Source organism: Phyllopteryx taeniolatus, chromosome 21 (genome assembly GCF_024500385.1).
Source record: "Phyllopteryx taeniolatus isolate TA_2022b chromosome 21, UOR_Ptae_1.2, whole genome shotgun sequence".
Lineage (NCBI taxonomy): Eukaryota > Metazoa > Chordata > Actinopteri > Syngnathiformes > Syngnathidae > Phyllopteryx > Phyllopteryx taeniolatus.
In genome coordinates, this window is record NC_084522.1 from 4,693,543 (window position 1) to 4,716,500 (window position 22,958).

Here is a 22,958-nt window from a genome sequence, read left to right on the forward strand (position 1 = left end):
TGGCAACAATTAATAGCACCTTCTGCCATCTAGTGGAAGAGAAATTAATTTATTTGCCTCTTACTATACGTCCCTAGCATAGATGCTAGAAATACATTTAAGACCAATTAAGTGAACTTGGATATGATTCATATTTAATTTTTTTTTTTTAAATTAACTTTTTTTTAAAAGTGTTTTTGAATTTTAAATTAGCCTACCATTAAAATATATATTTTAAAATTACTTTGTAATTAATACCAACATTTGCTGTCAATTGAAAAATGAAATCAACCACTCATATAACACTTAAACATGGCAGCTAGTGAGCTGCTAACTCAACTTTATGTGCCATCTCATCAAATATCATAAACAGATGAGCCAAACCAAACTCACGTTCTCTTTTTGTAAATATCTGATGAAATACTGAAGTATAAATGATTTTTAAAATAGCTATAAAAATAAATTAACCACTGTCATATCACCAAAAACCTTGGAATAGTCTGCACCTTCAACCCTTTCGTCAGATGTCACAGACGATCCAAATCGAAGTCTCTTTTTGACATATTTATTTGGAAACTGCACAAAAGTATGTATGGCATTTTCAGCAAGCAGACAACCATGGGGAAAAAAAACATGAACGTTCCACTATTATCATCCATCTATATAAATATGATATGACACATATATAAAAAGATACAAACAAGACAAATGTTTTTTTTTTTTTTTTTTTTTTTTCCCAAACGTTATAAAAGAAACGTAATTATTGATACACATTGACTTCCTCCTAGTGGGGCGCTTGTTTGATACTTGGAATAAAAAGGAACGGTACAATTACAAATACTACACGTATTCACATTATCATAGCAAGTTTTTTTTTTTTCTTGTAGTGTAATCATGTATTTACATGACAAAAAACACGTACTACCCCCTTCCTCCTCTTCTACCTTCTTAACGAACACAGTCACTAACCATCCTGGCCAGCTTGCAGCAGTGTTTGATATAAATAATAAATATTACGAGTACAAATCAGAGTTCCAGGGAGGTCAGTAAAATGGCGGCCGTGCAGCAGAAAATATTTCACTCAAAAGGGGAGGATGTCCAGTCATGCATCAACAAGATGTAGGATGGCTAAAACATTCTAGAGCAGTGGTTCTCAAACTGGGGTCTGTAAAATAATTCACAATGAAGTTTTTTTTTTGTTTTTTTTTAAGTACATTTTTACAAATGGGGAGTCAATTAGACAAACATACTAAGCTAATTACTCCTCCTTAGCTTTGGGCCAATTAAAAGCTGTGATACGGTTGTGATCTACTTAACTATTCACATTTTTTTGTGCTCTTTCTATAACACTCTTTAAGATGGTGCCAAAACTCTGGCTAATAGGAAAGTAGTAACTATGTAAAATGTAAAGAAAGTGAAGTCAGACATCTCGACTGAGAGACAACATCCTTGTTTGTCGGGGAAGAGCTAAGGTTAGCCTGGGTTGTTAGTAGCAGCTTTGCTGTCTTTGCTGAATCTGAACATCAAAGTTAAATCTGTAAATCAATTATATTTAAGGGTAATGTTTGTCAAATGAATTATAAATATTTAAGTGTTTGGGGATTGTAGTTTTCGGGGTATTTACAGTTGACATCATAATAGGTTTTGGATGTGGCCGTAAACTTGTATTTTTTGCTCTTTACGGCTAGGCTTAGTCCCTATACTCCGAATATCGGGGGTTTATTATTAATAATAGAATAAAGTTGTGCTTTGGCACCATCTTGTAGCCTCCTGATGCTGATGAACTATGTTGATGTTAACAGGGATATTTGACTTATAAAGCCGTCAATGGCAGTGAATGTGTTAATTTTGACAGGCCACTGCCCCGTAATAATAGAAATGTAGTGCTTTGCTGCCATCTTATGGCATCTACAGGCAATTCTGAACCTTTTGACGGGGGAGGGGGGGGGGGGGGGGGGGTCAATTACTTGCAGATTTCCGCTATTTGCAGCAGGGATTTCACTGTACTCAAAGACGCATATTGAATTTAATTTGGTTAAATTCCTTTGTCTTGAACAGAATATTTAGGCTGAAACGTTTGGCACCCAAAAGTTAATTTCAATGTCATGTAGGTTGTGCACATGGTGATTATGTTAATTGGCATTAGGATTATGACGGGGTCCTTTGTTAAAATTTCTCCCCAGGACCCAAAAAGTTTGAGAACCCCTGTTGTAGCTTGGCTCGGTTGTGTCCTACTGGGGCTTGTCAGTCTTGTGCGCAGTGAGGAACGCCATGCCATGGGTCCGGAAGTGGGTATTGAGGTCCGATGCCTTATCGAAGCGCCGCCCGCACACCCTGCAGATCAGGTTGCCGTCGGCATCCTCACCCAGCGCTTGAGGCGAGGCCGCACCGGCGTGGGGCGAGCCGTCCGGGGAAGCTCGTCCCGCGCCGCGGTCTGCGTCGCCCTGGGCGTCCCGCACGCGGTGAGTGATGAAGCGGTGTCGGCCGAGTGAGCCGGCCGAAGCGAAGCACACGCCGCACTGCACGCACTGGAAGGAGGCGGTGTCGGCGCGGTGCTGCGGGATGTGGCGCTGGAACTCTGCGCCGTCTTCTGTGGAGAAGCCGCACGGCACGCAGCGGAACACGCTGCCGCTCTCCTCCTCCGGCTCAGCCGAGGCCCGGGTTCTTTTGGCGGGGCCGGCACCCACTTCCTCGCTGTCCTCCGGGGCATTCTCTTCATCGGCCGCGGGCCTGCTGCCGGGAGCGCTGCCCTCGCCGTCCTGCTCTGAAGAGCTGCCAGGACCTTCTGTGCCCGTGGCAGCGCGCTTCCTGGTCATTGGGGCTGCCTATGGAGCCCAAAAAATGTCAGACTGGTCCAAAAAGGTGAGTAATACCCGCTTTCACACTGAACTGGTCTACAAGTTATCTTTGAGCCTTGTTGTAAATACCAACTTTACAGGTGCTTAGTTTTTTTTTTTTTTTCAAGTGGACAACTCGCCTGGTGCCGCTTTAATGCATTTATTTTTTTCAGTCGCACCTGCAGCTAGAAAAACCAACTGGTGCCAGACTAGCACCTACAGGGAAGCAAGTGACAGACTGCCATTTTACAGCAAGAAGCCAAGCTAGCGGCTCTGCGTGAAAGATGAAGAGCGGGGGAACCAACTCACCTGTCCGTCCGTGCCTCTGTGCTTGAGTCGGATGTGTTTGTCCAGCAGGAAGCGGCTGCCAAAGGTACGTTTACCCTCTGTGCAATACCTGCCACGATATTTAATAATAAGGATTGAAACTCATCATAATAAACTCATTAAAGCACCAGAGACTATTCACTATATCATTAGGTACAAGAGTACTATGTAATGACATTTGATACAATACAATTTTATTTGACCATTGCCAGAGAATGAATTGAACAACCCCTCCCCCAAGTGACGTTTTTACAGAAACGCCACTCCTAATAATGAATGAACAACCTTGTCACTACTTGTTAATACAGTATGAGACGGGAGAACTTGCCTGTATGTAAGGGTGTGAAGTTGAACACCCAACACTCTCCACTTAGTTGTGTCGAAAGTAACTGTCACTGTCCATCAAGTATTTAATGTCATCTAATTATTGGGATGCTGTGTTGTTTCAGCAACTTTGCAGAATCTCCGTGGACTGGGTTATCGGATTAGCTTTAAGACTTTACAGATGCCACGTGTGAAAGTTTCTTACTGGCAATGGAAGACCCTCTTGTTGCCCTCATGAATGACTCTCTCGTGGCGTCTGAGGCTGGACGACGTGCTGAAGTTACCCCCGCAGATACGACACGGGAACTGCGGTGGCGGGGGGAAAAAAAACACAGACTGCAGTTAAGTAGACATTAAATGCAATGGCAAGGGTCAGTAGCCATTTTTAAGGCACCTTGCCGTGCTCCATCTTGACGTGGCTGAGATAGTCTTCATTGTCGGTGAAGGTGCTCTGGCACTGCGGGCACGTCCACTCGGTCTGGGCGCCGGGCGTCGCCCCTACCACCCCCGAGCTGGGCCCCTCATAGTCCTCGTCCCCGTCGTCGTCCTCTTCCTCCTCCTCCTCGTCTTCCTCTTCCTCCTCCTGATCTCGCCCCCAGTCCTCGCCGTCGGAGTTGTCGGGCTTAGCGGAGGGTTTGGCCTTGGGGCCCGACGTGGGGACGGCAGCAGCGGGGGTGTCGGAAGCGGCTCCCTGTTTCGCTGCTGGGCCTCTGTGCGCCGTCTGAATAGAGTGACGATGACAATATGAGATATGGGGAACACGCCAGACTGGTTGCACATATAGACAACCATTCACGTTCACACCTATGAACAATTACATAGTAGCACTGTTTGTACTTGGCATAAAACTTAAGACAAGGTACCATGAGGGGCAACCTTGCTAAGGCTGATCCAAGCAATCTAATGTTTGCCTTTGTTGACACCGCGCTCCTTGTGGAAAACAAAGAGCGGGCAACACTTGAAAGGCACAAAAGACAACAATATAATGACATTCACATCTGTGCTGTTAGTACACGCGTTCAAGAAGACAAACGGTGACCCACCTTGATGTGCTCCATCATGGAGCCTTTCTGCGCATACAGCTTAGTGCAGTCGGGACACTTGAACACGTGCACCTTTTGCTTGGCCAGATGCGTGTCAAAGTGCATGTAGAGCAAGGGCTTTTGGGTAAAAACGGTGTCGCACATGACACACTTGTAGATCATCCTGCCAAGAGATAAAACGATTAGAGTGACGGCGACTTAAATGTGGAGGAAACCAAGCCTGTGAGGTTCATACTTGGCCTGTCCGCCGGTGAGTGCCGGGTGCTGCGTGCCGATGTGCGTCTGGGCGCTCGGGGCCGACTTGAACGCCATGGGGCAACTGGGGCATTTGTGGAACACCTCGCAGTGGGCCGTCTGGATGTGAGACTTGATGGAGTTCAACCCGCCGAAAACCACTTGGCAGCTCGAGCACCTTGAACCAAGCACACGTGACCAAGAATGCTCAGAAAATACTGGGGGGAAAAAAATACTACATCTGGTCTCTTCCCATGTTGTGCGCTCACCTGTAGCCGATGCGCCTGGCAAAGTGTAGGCAGGCCTCATCCAGGTGGGTCTGGAAGCCGGCCTGCCGCGCTACACCCCCGCACTCGGGGCACACGTAGGGTGCCTTGTGCTTGTGGATCCTCTGGTGGGCGGAAACGGCGCACGTGTTGGGCAGCATCATGGGCGGAGCGCACTGAGAGCATGTCTGGAACACGACAGAGGGGAACAGGACATCATGCAAGTTTAAACAGAATTCTCTGGGAAAATTGGACTGAAAAGTAGACAGCCCCCCCCCCCAAAAGAAAAAAAAGACTCCAAGTCTGTTTTGCATATTGGGGTATTTTGTGTGTAATGTTTTGACTTTCTGGTCACATGACCTCACCGAATTGGGCGCGGCTCTGATCTGTTGGAAGTGCGAGACCAGCGCCGTCTTGCTGGAGAACTGCGTCTGGCACTCGGGACACTTGTAGTTGTTGTACTGCAGGCTCTCTGCCTTCTTGCAGGGCAGCGGCATCAGCGCCTGCGGGCCCTGAGGGGCGCGGCGGACCTGCCGGGGTGGACCTCCGGTGGGCGCCGCTGCTCCATCCTTCATTGGGCTGGAGCTGGCGGTGGAGGGGGACGAAGAGGAGAGCATGCCTGGTGGGAAAAGAGGAAGTCGCTGAGGTTAAAGCAAGGGTGGGCCCCGTTTGTTTTTTTTTTGGCCCATCGAGTATCTACAATTCAGGTGTGTCTAACTCATTTTTGTCTCGGGCCGCATTGGTGTTATGATTTCCCTCAGAGGGCGGGTAGAACACTGAAACCATATAAATGTTTACTCACCAAATCATATTATTACCATTATACAACAAATTGAGGGATAACTAGTTTTGAAATTAGAAGACAAGGATAATAGTTTGTTCAAGTATTGTTTTAAGTTACTGTAGAAGAAGGGTTTGGTAACAGAAAAATGCAATATCTCAACATTATTGTTTGTTATTATGTCAATTTGGGTACAGATTTTAGCAAAAATCCCAGACGTTGACGAGCATGATTTGCTTTCGCGGGCCACATAAAATGTGGCGGGCAGCATCTGGCCCCCGGGCCTTGGGTTTGACACAGCGCAGTAATAGGTTTCATTAACCATTTAAAAAAAAAAAAAAAAAAAAAAATGACATGCATTATAATAATAATTAAACAAATCATTTATTTTTGTCTCAAATATTTGTTTAAACAAACATTACATATCAGTAAAGCAATTACATACATTTAACATTTGATTTAAAGTGGTTAAGTAAATTATATGAAAATGATTTAAACAGATTTTTCTTTACATTTTTTTAAATCATTAAATTTATACACCAAGTAGTAGTATATACCCCCAAGGTTTCCCAACCCTAATTTTTGTGCTTACTACCGACGGGCGTGACGTCCTGCTGCCCGATCATCTGCTCCACGGTGACGGGCCTCATGACCAGGTGCGAGCACTGCATGACCAGGCCTCGCTCTTTGTGCTCGCGGGCGTGCAGCAGCAGACTGCACTTGTTGAAGAAAGCCAGCCGCTTGGCGCAGTGGTTGCACGTCACCTCGATGCGCAGCGAGCGCCGGTCGTAGTGGCGCGCCAGGCTACGCTCCAGGGCGAAGGCGTCACCGCATTCCAGGCAGCGGTAGCCCGCGGCTGGCAGCGGGAGTCCCCATTCCGGGGGGGGTGGTGCCGACAGGTCTGGCTTATAGCTGGGCAACAGGTTCTTGCTGTTGAGGATCTTGTTAAAAGCCTCCACCAGGCTGGACTGGCTACGGGAGATGACGGCACCCGTGCTGTTCACGATGGAGGCGGGTTTATTTGACTGGGCGGTGCCACCCGCGCCGTTGGGCGACCCCTTCGTGGCGGCCCGCACGCTGATCCCAGAGAACTTGGGCGACGAGGCCACGGCAGGAGTGGCGGGCAGGGCAGCGGATTTTGTGATGTTAACGGCGGTGATGGAAACCTTAGCCTTGTCGGAGCCGGCCATTTTGTTTTGTACTTTAGTGGCGGCGGCGAGCATGACACTGCTGGCAGCGAGCGTGGACACTGGTAGGGCATTCAGCGTGCTCACATTCTGCTGTTGATCAGTCTTTTGAGCTTTGTTGGCCAGCGCCTTGCGCTCACCTCCCCCTTTCGGGTCGGGACCTTTGCCCCCGGCGGCACCCTTGGAGGCCACCCTCGTTACCGTTCTGGTGATGCCACCCGTGGACGTCTTGATGGTCTTTATTCGCACTTTAAGGGGCCGCGAGGGAGCCCCCGGAGCTGCCGGGACGGCGACCACAGCGCCCTCGGCAGGGACAACTTTGTGCTTGCCTTCGTCCCCCTCCAGCTTCTCCTCGCAAGCGTTTTCCGGCTTGTCGGCGTTCCCATCCGCCATCTTGTCGATCCCGTTTCCTACCTCCATCTCCTCCTCCTCCTCCTTGGGCTCCCTCAGCTCAGATGACGGCGGCGTGGAGGCCACAGCGGGGCTAGAACACCTCTTGGCAGACACCAGTTGAGTGGTTGACTTCGGCGCCTCCGGTTCAGGACTCTCCGGTGAGTCCCTCTCCTCGATTACGTGCTCCGGGTGCTTCTCTTCTGGCTGAGGGGTCTCGTTCCCACCTGAGCCCGACTGGGGGGTAAGAGACGGCCCCTGGGGGGTGTACCCTGGCTTGGGGTGAGACGGAGTGGACGACGTAGGCTGGGTTAGATCTTTATAACGACTGTTCATCTGAGTGGAAACCGGTGAGTCTGGGTTCTCCTGGATGACCAGTGGACTGTCCAAATCTGCATCTGAATCCTCCTCCTCTTCCTCCTCCATCTGCTGGTGCTGATAGTCCGCCATTTTAGGGGCGCCGTTAAAAGACTTGATGTGTGACGTGAGTGTAGCGGGTGGGGCGGGAAGAGCCTTGGCGGGCGGGAAGTAAGTCTGGTTGAGTCCTGCAGAAGACCCGGAGGGTAACGCCGCTTTGAGGCCTTCCGCTCTTTCCTGCGCCGCATCCTGCTGCTGCTGCTGCAGGAGCTGCATCTTCCTCGCCCGGCCAACCGAATCTCCAGAACCGGGGCCTAGCAGAGGCTTCAGTCTGTTAAAAATGTTCCCTCCCTGCTTAGTGGACTTGGCTGCACCTGAAGTTTCCGCTGACGATTTAGGGGCACTAAGGGGCCACGTGGCACCGTTGGACTGGCTGACGGAGAGTGGGGCGGAGACCCCAGACGCCCCGAAACCGTTGTGGTTGAGAACTTCCGATTCCGCCATCCCGCCAAGACGAGGACCCACATCTACCCCGGCGATCACGTCGATAGCGTCGGGCTCTGCATCTCCATCCTCGCCGTCGGCCGCCGTCTCCGCACGTACTTTGTTTTTCACAATCACACTCACGATGGACGTGTCCCCCTGTGAGTCCGAGGGGCTGGACGGCCCCACTCCGGTGTCAGACTTTCCCAGAGGCGCCCCGGCGGGCCCATGGGGTCCCTCTGCCTCATCCGGCGCAGACTGGATGGCCTCCTTGGCGTCTATGTCCGGAATGTCAAATGCTGCCAGCAGGTCATCAAAGTCTGGGGTCTTCATGTCCCCCATTACGGGATTAGCGCCTGGGAAAGGGTAGAAAAAGGAATATTACAGAGCCTTCATGCCACAGTCCCCCATGTTTCAAACTCTCCCTCCCTACTGATGCAAACCCTGGATTGGACGCCAGTCAATCACAGGGCACATATAGACAAACAGCCGTACAATGAACCTAACATGCATGTTTTTGGAATGTGGGAGAAAGACGACATACCTGGGGAAAAGCCATACAAGCAAGGGGAGAACGTAAAAACTCAGCCTAGATTCAAACTCGGAACATTTGACTGCGAGGCAAAGGTGCTCACCACTAGTAAATGGTCAATCTAATATTTAGTTTAAAACAACAATCAAATACAAATTACGGTTATTTGGAAAATTAGCAGGTGTAATTATATTTTTACATGCAGGCCAGAGTGTGACATCGGTTAGCATTAGCCAGCTAGCCCGATAGCATCCAAACCCCTCCTTCGGCTCATATTTTACTCTGAATGGGAGGCTAAAACGGCGTCTTTGGTGGTTTTAATACGTGTCCGACACCAAGGCGGTTACTAACGTCCGAGCGTAGTCTCCTTACGTGGTGGCGACATTGGCTCCTTAAAGCCGGAACGATACCCCCCCACCCACCACCCCCTCAATTTCCTCGACGGAGGGCTGCTGGCTAGCTGGCCAGAGACGGAGAAGAAGGGGGTCAGCGAGCTAACAGGCTAGCCTTCGCCATTTAGAGGGGGGGCGGGGGGGGGACAACAACAACAGCCAGGCGATGGAGTGACAGCCATTACAAGACGTCAACGATGGCGCAGCGTGGGACTGGCTGCCTGAGGATTCTCGCGTTCACAAATGAGGCGTTTTTGATTGTTTACCTGGACGTGCGATTTCCGACTATCCTTTAGCTCGGGTTGCAGCTGAAAACGCAAGCGCTTCCCGTCACGTGACCACGGCCCGCCAGTCAGGAACGTCAAAACGCACCGCATTGTTTCAATGGACATTTACTGTACTGTAGTTACATTAGCATATTTACTCATTACTGTGTATGTACTGTATACACGTCGCTGATAACTTAGTATTGCATTGACAAATAATGACACATTTGTCCTCAGTAACAAATTACTTATTATATATGGAATTGTTTTGTGTCCTTTTGCATCCTGGGGTTAAATTTATTTACTTAATTTTCTTTAATTATATATGATTAATCATTCGCTGCCCTGAGTTAGATTTAAATAATTCTTTAAAATTTTATTTTTTTTATTCTTAAGCATTCTTGGGTGTCCTGGGTTATACACTTATATTCAACTATTTAGCAGTATTTATTTTTAAAAATTCTTAAATTAAAAATGATGAATTATTATTAATTGTAATTATTAATAATAATTATTCATTATTATTAATTGTAATTAATTGGTAGCATGGTGATCTAGTGGTTAGCATGTGCATATGGGTTTTCTCAAGGTACTCGGGCTTCTTCCCACATTCCAAAAACATGCACGTTTAACTCTAAATTGTGAGTCCCAAATTGTTGGTCTACATGTGCCCTGCGATTGGCTGGCGACCGGTCCAAGGTGTATTCCGCCTCGCCCAAAGTCAGACGGAATAGGATTCAGCTCACCCGCAACCCTAATAAGGACACATGCTATAGAAAATGAATGGATGGTTGTTTATTGGGGTGCTTTTAAGAGTCTGAAAAGGTTGGTAAATGACATTACTATGTGGTTCATGATCATCATTTCACAGCTAAACATTTGTTGGCCCTCATTTCTTTTTCTCGTCGTCTTTTTTGCTGTCGGGCTTGCTGCCTGTCTGCGAAGCTAGGGAACCCATGGCGTTGCGGATGGCTTCATTGTTGGGGTCCACGCCCGGCAGGTTCTCCAGCACGCTCTGCAGGAACTCTGGGTCTTGCATCACGTCGTAGTCGTCTTCCTCCTCGGGTGAGTAGGCAAAAGCGATGAGCGCCTCGTTATGGGCTTACAATTAAATCATTTACTCGTCTTGAGTGAGAAAGACACTAAACAACACAGCCTTGCTTACCTTAACAGAGTCTGTAGCATCCATTGGAACACTTGTGTCCATATCACTATACTCTGGTATGCGACAAGACAGGAAAAAAGGTTATTGAGGGTCCCGAATGAGATGCTTCCCCCCTCTGCAGTTGAGTGTGGTTGACGTGGAGCTGACCTCCTCCGGCGAGGGACATCTGCATGGCGTATGCGATCTGCTCCTCCTCAGTCATGCTGCTGAAGTCGGGTATCACGGCGGCGCCCGGCTCAGGCTGCGACACGGACATCTTCAGCAAAGCCTCCTCTGATTCTGAAGGGGGAAAAAAAATGTATTTGATGTGTTCGGTTACTCTAGGCGGTATGGGCCGTACCATCCACCGCGGGCATGGGCACACTGCCCTCGGCCACTGACGCGGCCGTGGCTCTGCGGGCCTCGTCCTCCTGCCTCTGACGCTGCTCCTCCATGGACACGCGCAAGGCCTACAAACATGATCGGGATGTCATCACTGGAATGCAAGGGAGGAACTCAAAGTGTGTTGCATTCATTTAGCCCCTTTTCCCACTAAAAACTGGTTAATTAAAATGTGGTTAGTCATTTTTTTAATTTACATTTTATCATGAAATTATAGTTGATTTATTGGAAATACTAAAATAAAAATATGAGTAAAAGAAGAATTTTATGCATACATTTATTCCTTTTTGAAAAATGTAAAATAATTTTTTTTTTACAAATCTATTCAAAATAGTAAATGGTTGCTGTAATTAGTGAAAAATTTCCTACAGTTAATATTAAATTTATTTATTGTAAATAAACTTAAACTTACACATTTCAAACTAAACATTTTAATTGATTTACTGTTAATAAAAATACTAATGTAGTTTTACAAAAGCATTTGAAAATATTAAATTTTATTTATTGTAAATAAGTAAAAACTAATTGGTAAAACAATTTTACATATACTTAACTTTTTTGTTAAGCATTTGTTTAGTTTATTGTAAATAGAATGACAATCAAATCTAAGTAAAATTAACAATTAGACAATTTCAATGTTTCTTATTAAATAACTGGTTAATTGGATCACTGGAAATAAATACAATTAAAATATCACAATATAATTGTATATCAATAATCAATTCATTAAAAAAAAAAAAAAAAAAGAAATGTTCCACATCTCTCTACAAGTACTGACGTCGTGTTGTGTTGGCTTACAAGGGCGAGCTCCGGGTCGGCGCTGGGGTCGACGCCGAACTCAAAGTCGCTGGCACCGAGGCCCATCATGGAGCCGCCCTCGCCGGCCAGGATGGGCGAGGAGAGCAGGGCGTCGGCCAGGCTGGGTCCCGGGGGCACTGTGACCAGGTGAGAGCCCGCGCCCTCCTTGCCATTCAGCGTGTTGATGAAGGCAGTCAGCTTCTCCGTGTTCAACTCCTGAAGCCGTACGATAACGTACCTTAAGAAAAGCCATTTCTTCAAATAATGCCCTTGTCTCCAATGGATGCCGTGCCTCACTTAATTGGCCTGGGTGGTGATGTGATGTCATTACCAAATGCTCCACATCTCCCGCTCTCAAGTAATGACATTTCATTGGTGTTTTAATATGGTCCAAATTCATTCTGACCCATACTCACCATACCATACTCATTTTTGTAAATGAGCAGTAAGGTTATTAACCTAAATTAGAGGCCTTTACATGTACAATGCATTTTAATGTTCGTGAAATGAGTGTAGGTAATATTTTTCCCCAAATAATTCAAATGAATTTAAATCACGCCAGTATACATTTAAATACTGGTATATTATCACATTATCCAATTAGAATATTATTGTGTAGTATTTGACATACTGCAATTTTGTTTTGAAAAAAAGTTTCTGTGCAGTAAAATTCTCCTCACCTCTTCTCCAAAGTTGATAATATCCACATTCACCTTCTCCTTTTTCAAGCGCTTTGCCATTTTGACAAGCTGTACCACACAAAGAAAAAGACAATTTAGAGTCAGTTGTGGTTTAGAAAAGAAAAACAAAACAAACAAAAAAGCCAGACACTAGACTAAACCAGAACTCACTTCTTTTTCGTTATCCTCCACGGGACTCCCCACAAAGGCGATGATCCTCATCTTGTGGTTTTTACCTTGGCGATGCTTTAGAGCCAGCTACACAGGAACACAAACGCACACTCCATTTAGTTCTGTTGCACACACACGTAGAGTTGTATTCATTTTTAGCCGGAGACACACGTGAGCCACTCGAATGCCTGTGCAGAAGCAGATGTTCCCTCTGGGCTGGACAGCATGAAGCTTGGACAGGATGCGTCCAGAATCAGGCGTCAGCGTGGTCAGCACCTCACAGTTACTAGGACAAATAATTAATCATCCTATAAAGAGCGTACAGTGGATATATAAAGTCTAGACACCCCTGTTCAAAGGTCAGGTTTTTGTGATCTAAAAAGTGAGACCAAGATAGAGCATTAAAAAAATGATGATAATCCACCATTAATGTGCACTATTTAAATGAAATGTATACTTTTTATATCCACTCCATATGTATACCCCGAAAGGGGCTCTTACTTGGCCATGGTGATGAGGCCCACGTTGTTCTCGGGGTTGCTTCGTGTTTTGGAGTGACACACGATGTTGACGGCGTCTTGCTGAGCTTGGAGCCTCGTCGGTAGAAAATCGCCATTTCGCATGTACTCGCTATTGTCCACGCTGGTGACAAAAAGAAACATTAGTATTGCAAGTTATTTTCAAAATATGTGTATTTGAGATTTTTAAAAATGCATTAAGATTGAACTCATAATATTCTGAGAAAAATAGATATAATTTTTAGATGAGTCATAATTTACCCAGAATAAATTTTAATATGTGTGTTTACTTTGAACATGGCTTGTAGCAACCAGGAGTTGTTGCAACATCTATGATTTACTAGTGAGATGAGAGCCCAGACCTTCTCTTTCATCTATAAGCGCTTTATACGACAAAGAGCGTGTAAAAATTTGTTCCATTTCATCCCTCCTGACCGCTTTATTTTTATTTTGTTTTTATATTGTTTTTGTGACCGTGGCCTCTTGAAAAAGAGAATAATATAAATATTATTAGATATTTCCGAGAGAAACAAATTTCTACCATTATGAGAAACAAGTTGTCTATTTTGGAGAGAAACATTGAAGACATTTTTTTGGGGTGGTTTTTTTTACTACGGTGGTATTCTTTTCAAGTTGGACCCCTTCGTACTTCCTCAGGCTAGCAAGAGGTTAAACATTTTTTTTAAATATTTTTGTTGACAGTGACAATAGGTTACGATTCATATTAAAGGCTCTAAAATATAGAATACGTACGAATGTGCAAGTATGAGTATAATGTAAGGTACTACAACTAGCATTACCGAAATGACTCAGCTGTACTAGACGTCAAAGCGTCGAGTGACATTTTCTAAACGTTCGACGCGGATACCAACACCGAATTCAACACCGCTTGTTTTTAACTAAACGCTTTAATATCAGTTTATTGCATAATCGGTTTAAAGAGGGGAAAACCACGTTGAAATAACAATAATATGCTCCTTACCAGACCATAGTACTTTCGAGCACCATTTTGGAAACTTCTGGTTGAAACGGCGGTTTTACAAGCTTATAGCCCATTGGACGACAGTTGAGCAAGGCCGCGAGTGATTGGCGGTGGTTGATTGGCTGTGGTTTTTACCATCTTGTCTGTGATTCGTGGATGAGCTTTCTATTGCTTTGTCACCGGTCTAAACACAAGCTAAAATAATTCGTCCCCTGATTTGTCGCGATCTCTACCAGCTTTTCTATGATAGGAGGAGGTGATTTCCATTTGAAACGTCACTGGTCTAAACAAACTGAAAATTCATGTGGATATATAAAGATTGAGGGGGGAGGGGGGAGTTCATAATGGAGCGTGAAGAAATCAAATACAAATTACAATATTATTAAATTAAGATCTAATCTTTTATGACAACTTTAAAAAAAGGTCAAGCCGTATCATAAAAGTCAGTTTTATTTACAAAAGTATGATGAAAATTCAACAGACAGCAAAAATGGCATACAGTAATAGACTAATAAATACACAGGATTTTGGTCCATAAGGCACATTCCTTAAGGATAAAATAGTAATCTGCCCAAATCACAATTATTGCACCAGAACCTGTAAATAAAACATTGTAGTGTAAAACACTCATAAATAACTCATCCTCATTGTTACTGTTTGTACAGTATATGGTGTAACATCGCCGGAGTATCAAAATTGTAAACACAGACTGAAATCAATAATACAATAGAAATTAGACAGCATACATTATTTTCAATGTACAGATCATTTTGTTATGGCGTTGATTGTGTCTTGGCACTCAATTCTGGTGGTTTGGTCCATCCATTGAACGTGGTGGCTTTTCACCTCCCAAAGTCCTTAATTTACGCTGAATAACGCTAAATTGAAGGTGAGAAACATCTTTGGTTGCATGTCAAAACATTCCACTGAGATGAGTAACAATATGACATCATAACTCCAAAGGCAATCAAACGGGAGGTAAAAATGGTACCCCAAAAAAAAAAACACCTTGTTTTTGGCTAAGTTTCAGTTGAGAGTTGTCATCAGGTCTTTCCATTTGCCTCATTGGATTTAGGTGCTTCCTTTACCCCTGCCCAACAAAGAAATAAGAACATTTACCACCATCATAAACATTAATATATAGTAGCATAGTAGGCCTATGTGTTCATCAAAAACAAGGCAGAGGTTTGAGTCCTAAAATGTGTATTTCATATTGTATTGTTGGAAAATGAAAACTGCACTTAATGATTCATTTAAAATGGCGCACATAAATGTTCAGGACTCTTCCTAATTAAATGTTTCAAAACAGTTTAAAGTGATATACAACAGAACTCAAGAAATGTACTCAGTTTAAGCCAATGCTATGCAACTGTTTGAACATTAAATTCAATGATTCTCCTCCCACCACTAGAGGGAGCCCGTGCACCACGCTTTGAGAATAACTGCGATCCAATTCGGCTAATAGGCGTGGATAAAACATTCCAACACTATGACATGCTGGAACATGCCGGAAGCGCTGAATGCAACGGCACGCACAACCATCCTCACATTTCCAGTTTTTACCATTGTCTAGCGCCGCGTCCTCTTTGCTGTCTGAGCTCTTCTCATCCTTTACAACGGGCTGCTGGTTCTGGTTTTGGTTGCCGCTCTGTTCCGCCTGCTGTGCTGCGGCACTGTCGGACTTCCTCATAGTACTGTGGCGCCTCTTGGATGGTGACGTCTTCACTAAAATACAGGATGTAAATCGAATTATTTAAAAGTAGTAGTGAAGTAACAGCGATAAACGCCTTTTAATTAGACGATTCCCTTTGACCTAAAAACGAAAAGTAATTTCCTCACTTCATTTCGTTCACACACGGACATGACAGAGTTCACGGCTAAGCCCAGTTGAACTCTCCTGTTAACCAAAACAGCAGTACCTACTGAGGTATGTAAACATCCTCCAATGGAGTCTTAATGCATGGTAACAAGTTCCCTGCGCAGTGGTAAAGATGATCTTACGTTATGTGGAGATAAAGAAAGGATGTCTCCCTATCTGCAGTTGAGTAAATACACAGATATGTACAGAATATCCCTACATTGGACTCTCTTGAAGACCGTGTTGCACATGAACTTCTGGAATCGGTCGGCGTAGAAATCTGGTCTGTGCACTGACACCGCATCCTGAAAGTGAGACAATCACTCAACGCGTGCGTTCAATCGTTTTTAAGGACTTTGCCGGTCCAACGTACCCCGTCTTGAACCAGAGATTTCCACGTGTGCTCCAGCATCTTGACAAATCTGCGAGATGTGTAAACTTATCATAGCATTTTTTTATGTATTTATTTTTTAAGAATTTTAAAGCACAACGTTGAGAAACAACTGCTCACCTGTAAGACTGCAGAATGTCAATGATGCCAATGTACACCAGCAGTCTCTGGCCTTTGGAGTTTCGTGCCGGAATCCCTCCCGTGCTGATAAATCAAATCGAATTAAGAGATGAATTGGAAACGTACAACGTGAGACTTTGTGGGGGAGAGAGATTAAAGGTGAGCTGAGGTCAATTTAAGTTTTTCCAGTAATTTGGGAATTTTCACAAGGGAAATGTGGAATTCTTCAAAAATTAGGACTTTTTTTTTTTTTAAACACTTTAAATCAGAATTATTCCATGATTTTATCATGAGAAAAACATGTGGAATTCTAGAAAAATGTAGGGATTGTTTTTAATTTTTATTTAGAATGGTTTAATAAATGTGGAAAAATTAGGGTTAAATTGAGGAATGTTTTCATGGAAAACTGGAAATTGTGGACAAAGTGGGATTTTTTTAGAATATAAAAAATAGTTCACAGGATGTCCTGTATGGTTTCAATTGGATGAGAACTGTGGAAGGATTAATACATTTTGTCTATTCATTTGAGAATTAAGTCATGGATAAAGTGGAATTCTGGATAAAGTGGGAATTGTCCGGAATAAGCTAAACCATTCAAAGTTGGAATGCTTTGAATCGGCTGAGAAATATGGAAGTTATGTGTATAAAAATGTCTCCATAAAATATTACTGAGAAATGTTCTCACGGTAATTGTGGCTTTGTGTGAATGCTTGACGCGACGTGTCGTGACTTGACACTCACGGGTCGCGGCTTCCCGGCGAGCCGGGGTCCCTGGCTTCGGCCTGGATGGCCTCCATGGGGGTGTTGTACAGGACCTTCTGGTTCTGAGGCTTCCTCCTCTCCGCTGCCGGCTCCGTCTGCGCCGTCTCTCCGCCGGCCCGATCTACCATGTGAATCCCGAGCAGGAGGCTGTAGTCCATGATCTTGAAACTCTGTAGCACCTGAAAAACAAAAAAAGAAAACTGTCATTGTAACCAGCATTAATTGGCTGTCAACTGCTGCATTTGATCCTTGTTTAACAATATAACAAATATGCACAGCTGTAAAACAGAAAAATATACAGTAGAGCATATGAAAAGAAATGTGTGTTATGTTGCCGTTCAGAAAAATAAGTCACAAAAAAAGAAAAGATAGAAAGGTGCTTATTGAATGCATTGCTTGATAGATTTCCATACTTTGTGCTCTTCTATCACCTGCATACTGTAATGCCCTCGTATATTTATATTATACCTGTCCATTACGTTCTCCTCAATTCCCCAGCCTAACTTCCCATGAAAGTCTCCTGTTAATTTTCCACTTCTTTGTACCTCCACCGCTGCGTTGAACTCACCAGACAGTCCCGCTGCACTGTCTTGCAGAAGGCGTTGTACATATCGGCGTCCAGCAGCATCCCGTCCGGCATGTCCTGCAGGAGGTCCAGGTCCTTATAGGTGGGCAAGGCCTTGGCCCGTTCCTTGGAGGAGGCCCGGCGGTGGTACGTGGAGCCCTTCAGGTCGAACTTGAGGTGCAGCTGGACCGAGGAGGGCAGCAGGTTGTTCATGACGACGATGCGGATGTTGGTGCCGTTTCTCTGGATGCAGTAGAGACCGTAAAATTTGGGTAGCAGGGTCCGCTTGTTCTGGTTCAGGTTCTGGAGGATGGGGAGAACGTCAGAAAGATGGGGACAGATGGAAGTAGGAGGACAACTTTTGAAATCTCTCAAGTGAAGGAGGACGAGGGTCTGCTGTGTTTACTTCTTGTTAAGGACATCACATTTATTCGAGAGGAGGCTGAGGGAAAAGTACAGCAATGTGTGCTGGGGGGGCTTACCATGAAGTATCCAGGAAGGAGCTTCTGCAGGAACTCGGCCTCCTTGCGCTGCAACGTCTTCATGATGAACTGGTCGTCGTTGGAGAGGTAGAAGAGCGAGCCACTGGCTCCCGGGTTGGACAGCTCGATCAGGTCCTCGCTACACAGAGAACACTGGGAGAACACAGTGTGAGCTGAAAATGTTTTTAAAATTAATGTAAAAAAAGGAAAATAAAAATCAAACATACCATGTAGTCATCAGGCTGGATGGAAAACATTTCCCTGAAGTAGCGGAACGCAATGGGCGCATACGTCTTGAACCTGAAGTCTCCGTAGTGGTGCGCCGGCGTGTGGCTGCTGCCTTCACTGCACAAGATGAAGCAAGTCGCAAATCAAGTCGTCATCAAGTCAATTTTAAACGAGCCTCGACCAAACGCTTAAAAAGCAACTTGATGGCAAAAAAGAAGAGAGCAAAACAACAGTAAAATCTGGAAGAAAAGTTACTTTTTCTAAAGAACTACACAGGCGACGTCGACTTCACTCAGTTTTTTTATTATTTTGTTGCTGTTTTTTTTTCAGTGCATGGAAATACTGCAGAAAAGAGGGAAAAAAAAGTCTTGGTAAATTTTAGCCAAGCAAGTCCCAGGTCCTAAAATTGTTGACTTTAGTTCACCTCGAGTCAAATCATGTGACCTCTGCTTTACTGACAGTTTGTAAAAGACACAAAGCGCATTAGCCTGCCCAACGTCTTGGCTTTAATTGTTATGGATTCAGGCCACCCACCAGGGGAAGTAGATGCTCTCCACCTCTTCGAAGTCCTGCAGCAGCACGTCCCGCTCGGACTTCTGAGCCAAGCTGCACACCGTGTGCGTGATTCCCAACTGGATGGCACCTTGCAGAGCCCACGAGGGCGTCTGGAAGGTCAACGAGAGACGTGAGCGTGAGTATGCCGGTAGAAAATGGATGGTTATTGACCACCCATCTCACCTTTTTGTAGACTGTCTCCCCGGTCTGAATCACTCCACGGTGGCCAATGGTTTTCTTCACAACCGGAGCTGGGCCAATGCCTGGAATCTAGCGATAAGGACAAAAGCGTTATTCGCTCCCGCCCAAAAATTTTGGAACAGTGAGGTCAACTGCTTTGTTTTCACCGTGGACTGCAAACGCAATTGTGAGTCGGCAGCAAAAAAAAATATCAACGAATTGGCCTCTCTTTGTGACCCGTGACATTGAGTATTCCCAAAAAAATAAACATTAGGGTTCGGCCTGTGAAAACTACATTTATACTCCAGGTAGACGTTTAGCCAACATGAAAAACAGAGGACTGTCTATGAGTGGAAAAACAAGCAATTGTGAAGGATTTAGCCTCACCAATCCAATACTTTTAAGGGGAAATGTATTTACCAAAAAAATAGTCTGCATGTTAATTTATTGCAGTTGCACTGTTATAAAAGCCCTCAACCCCCAAAAGTCTTAATTATTTTGATAATCGATTATTCTGTTATTTTTTCGATTTATCGATGATGAATCAGATTTAAAAAAACAAAAAAAACAAACAAACATTGTTTCCATCCCTTTAATTAAAAACCAGGAGATTATTCCAAATTGACAGTGCAGAAAATGCACAAAAAAGAGTCAGTTCCTGGTTTGGTCCGTAATATGTCAGAAAATGGGCAAAAATGTGGATCATTATTTTCCAAAGTCGAAACAGATGTTAGAAAATGTCTTATTTTGATTAGATACAAAGATAATCAGTCTGTTTACATAACGGATTACAGAGATTTGAGAATATTTATTGTTGAGAGCCTGAATTTATTTTTTTTAAGGATTTGGACAATTTGAAATTAATGTCTCTAAACGATTAATCGAACTAGTTGTCGATTAATGTGATCATTGATTTGTTGTTGCACCTCTACTTACCTCTTTCCCCGCCTCAGTGGAATCTGGAGACAAATGGGAAGACAGTGTAAAGATATTTGTTTAAAAAAAATAAAAATAAAATAAAAACACCTTTTGGCTATGGCAGTTGTTTAAAAGTGAAATAATACTGTGGAGGAGTGCAGCTGGGCTAAGATCCAAACATGCAGACACACCTTGTTAACTTTTAGCTGAATATACCATTTGTCTTTAAGGAACTTTATACAAGCACCATTTTATGATTTGTTTTAGTTTGGCGTTTTATAATTTTATGGTGACATAGCTAATAGAAAGAAAGGGGGGGAAAGGGACGTTATATTTGCTTTGCAGCGTGATGACGTCAGACTTACGTCCAGGGTGGCTTTGGAGCCCTTGCGGCTCCTCCGGAGTTGCGGCCGTGGCCATTCCGAGACTTGTTCAAACTTCTTTATAAACACACCGAAGCCTAAAAAATAACTAAAATTGGAAAGGAAACTAAATAAATGGTCAGATAGTGTTGATAAAACGACATATCTTGCGGCGTAAAGCGCCCGATGTCTTTGCGCTTTCGTAAACAAGGAAGCAAACGCGGAAGTAGTCGGCGGTCGTCCACTGACGGAGTGAGAACATAAGTTCCGGCCAAAGTCATTTCAGAAAGAAATATCACTTTGAAAGCGGCCCAAACACACCCAGACACCACATTTTGCGCGCTTATGTACATAATGAACGCTGAAATCGATATGGTTTTATAAATCTTTGTTTTGATTCATGTCTGTCGTAGTTATGGGAGCGCGCAAACGTATCTTATTTTGAAAATGAAAGGCTGAAACAAGGGAAGTGTGCGTACACATGCGCTTCAATATCATGATCTGTCAACGTTTCGAAAAGAAACAAAATAAAAACTCGTATGTCAGAGTTGAAAATTATTGGTTTATTATATTTTCAAGTACACATTTCCATTCGGGATAAACTATAAACAACCTTAAAAAAGACACGTCCCGAAGGCAACTTTTACCTTGAAAACAGCAGGGACCTCTTGTGGACATATTATGGATTGCAGCGACACAAACATTTACTTCTACTGTATTTTAAAAAAGAATTAAGTGGAAAAATATGAAATATGAAATACTCATGCAATAAACAATATGAGGCAGGAGGTACTACACGTGGCACACTGAAAAAAAAATACATTGATGATAGTCAGAATCTTATCAGAACAAAGTCGAATATTTTCGAAATAGTCATAACATTAAGAAAATAGATTGGTAATATGTTCGAGAAAGAAGTTGTATATTTCCGAGATTAAAAATTGTGTAATTTAAAAATTAAAGTTGTGGTATTATGGGAAAATATATTTATTTATATATATATAATATATTTTCGAGCTATGAACTGTATCCTAGAATAGTCATATATTCTCCCACAAAGTTATATTTCCTAGGTTAAAGTCGTATTTATTTAAAAAGACAACTTTTTTCTCAAAAATATGACGTTTCTTGAAAATATCAAAATTTTCTTCTTAAAAATATGCACCTTTTTATGTAAAAAAATATGACATTTCTTGAAAATATACTATTTTTTTCTTTAAAATACGCACCTTTTGATTTAAATATAATATACAATTTTTGAATCAACTTTGATCTTAAAATGTATATTTTTTTTTAAATCCCAAAAATATGACTTTATTCTCGTAAGAGTTTCATCACCACATGCAATAGTTTTTTTGTTTGTTTGTTTAGTTTTATTGGTGTGTGCGTTGAATGAGTTGGAAAAAATGAAACAAATCAAATAAAATTGCTGATTGGCAAACTTGTGAGTTACATTTTTGGAGGCTTTAAAAAAAAGAGAACGTTCCTTTGATTCTTGATTTGGTTTTAGAGTTGCACGGCAGGCCGGATCGAACACTCCGGTTGGCTGAAAGCGCTTCTCCTTTTCTGAGCACCTATGGAAAAATTCAACCATTTTTTTTGGTATGATTTTTCATCATTTATTCCGAAAACCTCCTGTACCTTTAGCAAGCATTCGGGTCAAAGGTGAAGCCGGGCTCGTAGGGCATTGCGGGCGCATTGTAGTCCGGTGTGGCATTATAGTCCGGGTTTGACAGGTTGCTGTCAAAGCAGGTCCAGCGTTGGTCACCGTACTTCCTGCAGCACTCGTAGTGCGCCGTCATGGTGCCGTACTCCTCAATGCAGAACTGACCCAGAGCCTGTTTCCACTGACCACAAATAAAAATAATATAGATGGGAATTAGCACGGACAAAAAACACATACACTGGAAGAGTCACAGAAAGGCATAGAAGTGGACGTCCTTGGAAATTTTCAGAGATCAAACACCTGTTGTGAATTTTGCCATTCAGCTACTTTTTTGAGAACAGCATGTTGTGCGAAAACTACTGAAACACTGAACAGTTGGGCATGTGCATTCAAGAGTTTATAGAATGTCAAATTCAGCTGTGCTCTTTGTGATTAGTGTAGGCAATTTAAAACAAGTACTAGTTGAACAAAAAAACAAACTAAAAAATAATTACAATAAATATAAAAAAAAGTACGGTGACTGGTTACAACCAAATTTCTGCAAAAGTATGCAAAACCCTGACTTAAACCCTATTCAAATGTCATGTTTTCTAATGTTGCGTTCGACTCACAGCTTGCCTCGCGCAGCAAAGTACGCCGATGTCCCTGTCCTCTCCCTCCAGACCGCAGCACAGAGCGTACCAGGACTCCAGACGGTTGATGGCCTTCCCGCGCCGCTTGAAGTGTCCCGCCCCCGACCTCGGGAAGAAGCTGTCCGGGTACCTTGGGCGACCCTGAC

At 43.7% G+C, this 22,958-nt stretch overlaps 3 protein-coding genes, 2 long non-coding RNA genes and 1 other non-coding gene across 11 annotated transcripts; 2 read left to right on the top strand and 4 right to left on the bottom strand.

The window, feature by feature from the left end:
- Positions 1 to 530: 530 nt before the first annotated feature.
- znf687b (zinc finger protein 687b) lies at positions 531 to 9,522 on the bottom strand. 4 transcript variants are annotated; one of them, XM_061760588.1, is made up of 10 exons: positions 9,399 to 9,522; positions 6,384 to 8,564; positions 5,376 to 5,629; positions 5,014 to 5,198; positions 4,746 to 4,922; positions 4,511 to 4,673; positions 3,862 to 4,188; positions 3,673 to 3,773; positions 3,126 to 3,213; positions 531 to 2,804 (listed from the first exon to the last, which is right to left on the bottom strand). In XM_061760588.1, the coding sequence occupies exons 2-10, from the start codon at positions 8,548 to 8,550 to the stop codon at positions 2,211 to 2,213; spliced, it is 4,056 nt and encodes a 1,351-aa protein (XP_061616572.1). In that variant the 5' UTR covers positions 8,551 to 8,564; positions 9,399 to 9,522; the 3' UTR covers positions 531 to 2,210. The 4 variants fall into 4 exon arrangements, with proteins under 4 accessions (XP_061616572.1, XP_061616573.1, XP_061616571.1 ...); XM_061760589.1 differs by lacking the exon at positions 9,399 to 9,522 and adding an exon at positions 8,753 to 9,216; XM_061760587.1 differs by lacking the exon at positions 9,399 to 9,522 and adding an exon at positions 9,113 to 9,196 and having other exon boundaries at positions 6,387 to 8,564.
- Positions 2,702 to 3,876, top strand: LOC133471335 (uncharacterized). The gene is made up of 3 exons (XR_009786180.1): positions 2,702 to 2,841; positions 2,990 to 3,189; positions 3,593 to 3,876. It is a non-coding gene; the product is annotated as an uncharacterized LOC133471335 (long non-coding RNA).
- LOC133471553 (small nucleolar RNA SNORA13) lies at positions 4,297 to 4,435 on the bottom strand. Its single transcript, XR_009786252.1, has one exon. It is a non-coding gene; the product is annotated as a small nucleolar RNA SNORA13 (small nucleolar RNA).
- A 656-nt stretch (positions 9,523 to 10,178) lies between the features above and the next one.
- LOC133471282 (26S proteasome non-ATPase regulatory subunit 4-like) lies at positions 10,179 to 14,245 on the bottom strand. Of its 2 annotated transcripts, none has more exons than XM_061760716.1 (10): positions 14,094 to 14,245; positions 13,095 to 13,235; positions 12,765 to 12,879; positions 12,594 to 12,680; positions 12,423 to 12,491; positions 11,743 to 11,958; positions 10,904 to 11,012; positions 10,711 to 10,842; positions 10,564 to 10,616; positions 10,179 to 10,455 (listed from the first exon to the last, which is right to left on the bottom strand). In XM_061760716.1, the coding sequence occupies exons 1-10, from the start codon at positions 14,165 to 14,167 to the stop codon at positions 10,288 to 10,290; spliced, it is 1,164 nt and encodes a 387-aa protein (XP_061616700.1). In that variant the 5' UTR covers positions 14,168 to 14,245; the 3' UTR covers positions 10,179 to 10,287. The 2 variants fall into 2 exon arrangements, with proteins under 2 accessions (XP_061616700.1, XP_061616699.1); XM_061760715.1 differs by having other exon boundaries at positions 10,179 to 10,458; positions 14,094 to 14,244.
- LOC133471334 (uncharacterized) lies at positions 10,323 to 11,886 on the top strand. Its single transcript, XR_009786179.1, has 3 exons — positions 10,323 to 10,463; positions 10,685 to 11,063; positions 11,746 to 11,886. It is a non-coding gene; the product is annotated as an uncharacterized LOC133471334 (long non-coding RNA).
- Positions 14,246 to 14,525: 280 nt separating the features above from the next.
- Positions 14,526 to 22,932, bottom strand: LOC133471262 (phosphatidylinositol 4-phosphate 5-kinase type-1 alpha-like). 2 transcript variants are annotated; one of them, XM_061760667.1, is made up of 16 exons: positions 22,792 to 22,932; positions 22,156 to 22,361; positions 20,518 to 22,088; positions 20,171 to 20,193; positions 19,238 to 19,324; positions 19,034 to 19,164; positions 18,499 to 18,616; positions 18,272 to 18,424; positions 17,793 to 18,092; positions 17,204 to 17,403; positions 16,463 to 16,546; positions 16,325 to 16,373; positions 16,172 to 16,256; positions 15,657 to 15,818; positions 15,102 to 15,183; positions 14,526 to 14,971 (listed from the first exon to the last, which is right to left on the bottom strand). In XM_061760667.1, the coding sequence occupies exons 3-15, from the start codon at positions 20,570 to 20,572 to the stop codon at positions 15,137 to 15,139; spliced, it is 1,494 nt and encodes a 497-aa protein (XP_061616651.1). In that variant the 5' UTR covers positions 20,573 to 22,088; positions 22,156 to 22,361; positions 22,792 to 22,932; the 3' UTR covers positions 14,526 to 14,971; positions 15,102 to 15,136. The 2 variants fall into 2 exon arrangements, with proteins under 2 accessions (XP_061616651.1, XP_061616650.1); XM_061760666.1 differs by having other exon boundaries at positions 14,526 to 15,183.
- Between the last annotated feature and the right edge of the window lie 26 nt (positions 22,933 to 22,958).

Excerpts from the sequence above, each read along its gene's own strand:
- znf687b (XM_061760586.1), bottom strand. Across the intron at positions 3,214-3,672 it reads AAGAGGGTCTTCCATTGCCA|GTATTGCACAGAGGGTAAAC; the intron begins GTAAGAAACTTT and ends ATATCGTGGCAG. Across the intron at positions 2,805-3,125 it reads ACAGAGGCACGGACGGACAG|GCAGCCCCAATGACCAGGAA; the intron begins GTGAGTTGGTTC and ends TGGGCTCCATAG.
- LOC133471262 (XM_061760667.1), bottom strand. The coding sequence starts at position 20,572 with ATGGCCACGGCCGCAACTCCGGAGGAGCCGCAAGGGCTCCAAAGCCAC. Across the intron at positions 20,194-20,517 it reads GCTCCAAAGCCACCCTGGAC|ATTCCACTGAGGCGGGGAAA; the intron begins GTAAGTCTGACG and ends ATTTGTCTCCAG. Across the intron at positions 16,257-16,324 it reads AATCTCTGGTTCAAGACGGG|GATGCGGTGTCAGTGCACAG; the intron begins GTACGTTGGACC and ends TCTCACTTTCAG.
- LOC133471282 (XM_061760715.1), bottom strand. The coding sequence starts at position 14,167 with ATGGGCTATAAGCTTGTAAAACCGCCGTTTCAACCAGAAGTTTCCAAA. Across the intron at positions 12,492-12,593 it reads TGGAGGATAACGAAAAAGAA|CTTGTCAAAATGGCAAAGCG; the intron begins GTGAGTTCTGGT and ends TGTGTGGTACAG. Across the intron at positions 10,843-10,903 it reads GCCCATGCCCGCGGTGGATG|AATCAGAGGAGGCTTTGCTG; the intron begins GTACGGCCCATA and ends TTCCCCCTTCAG.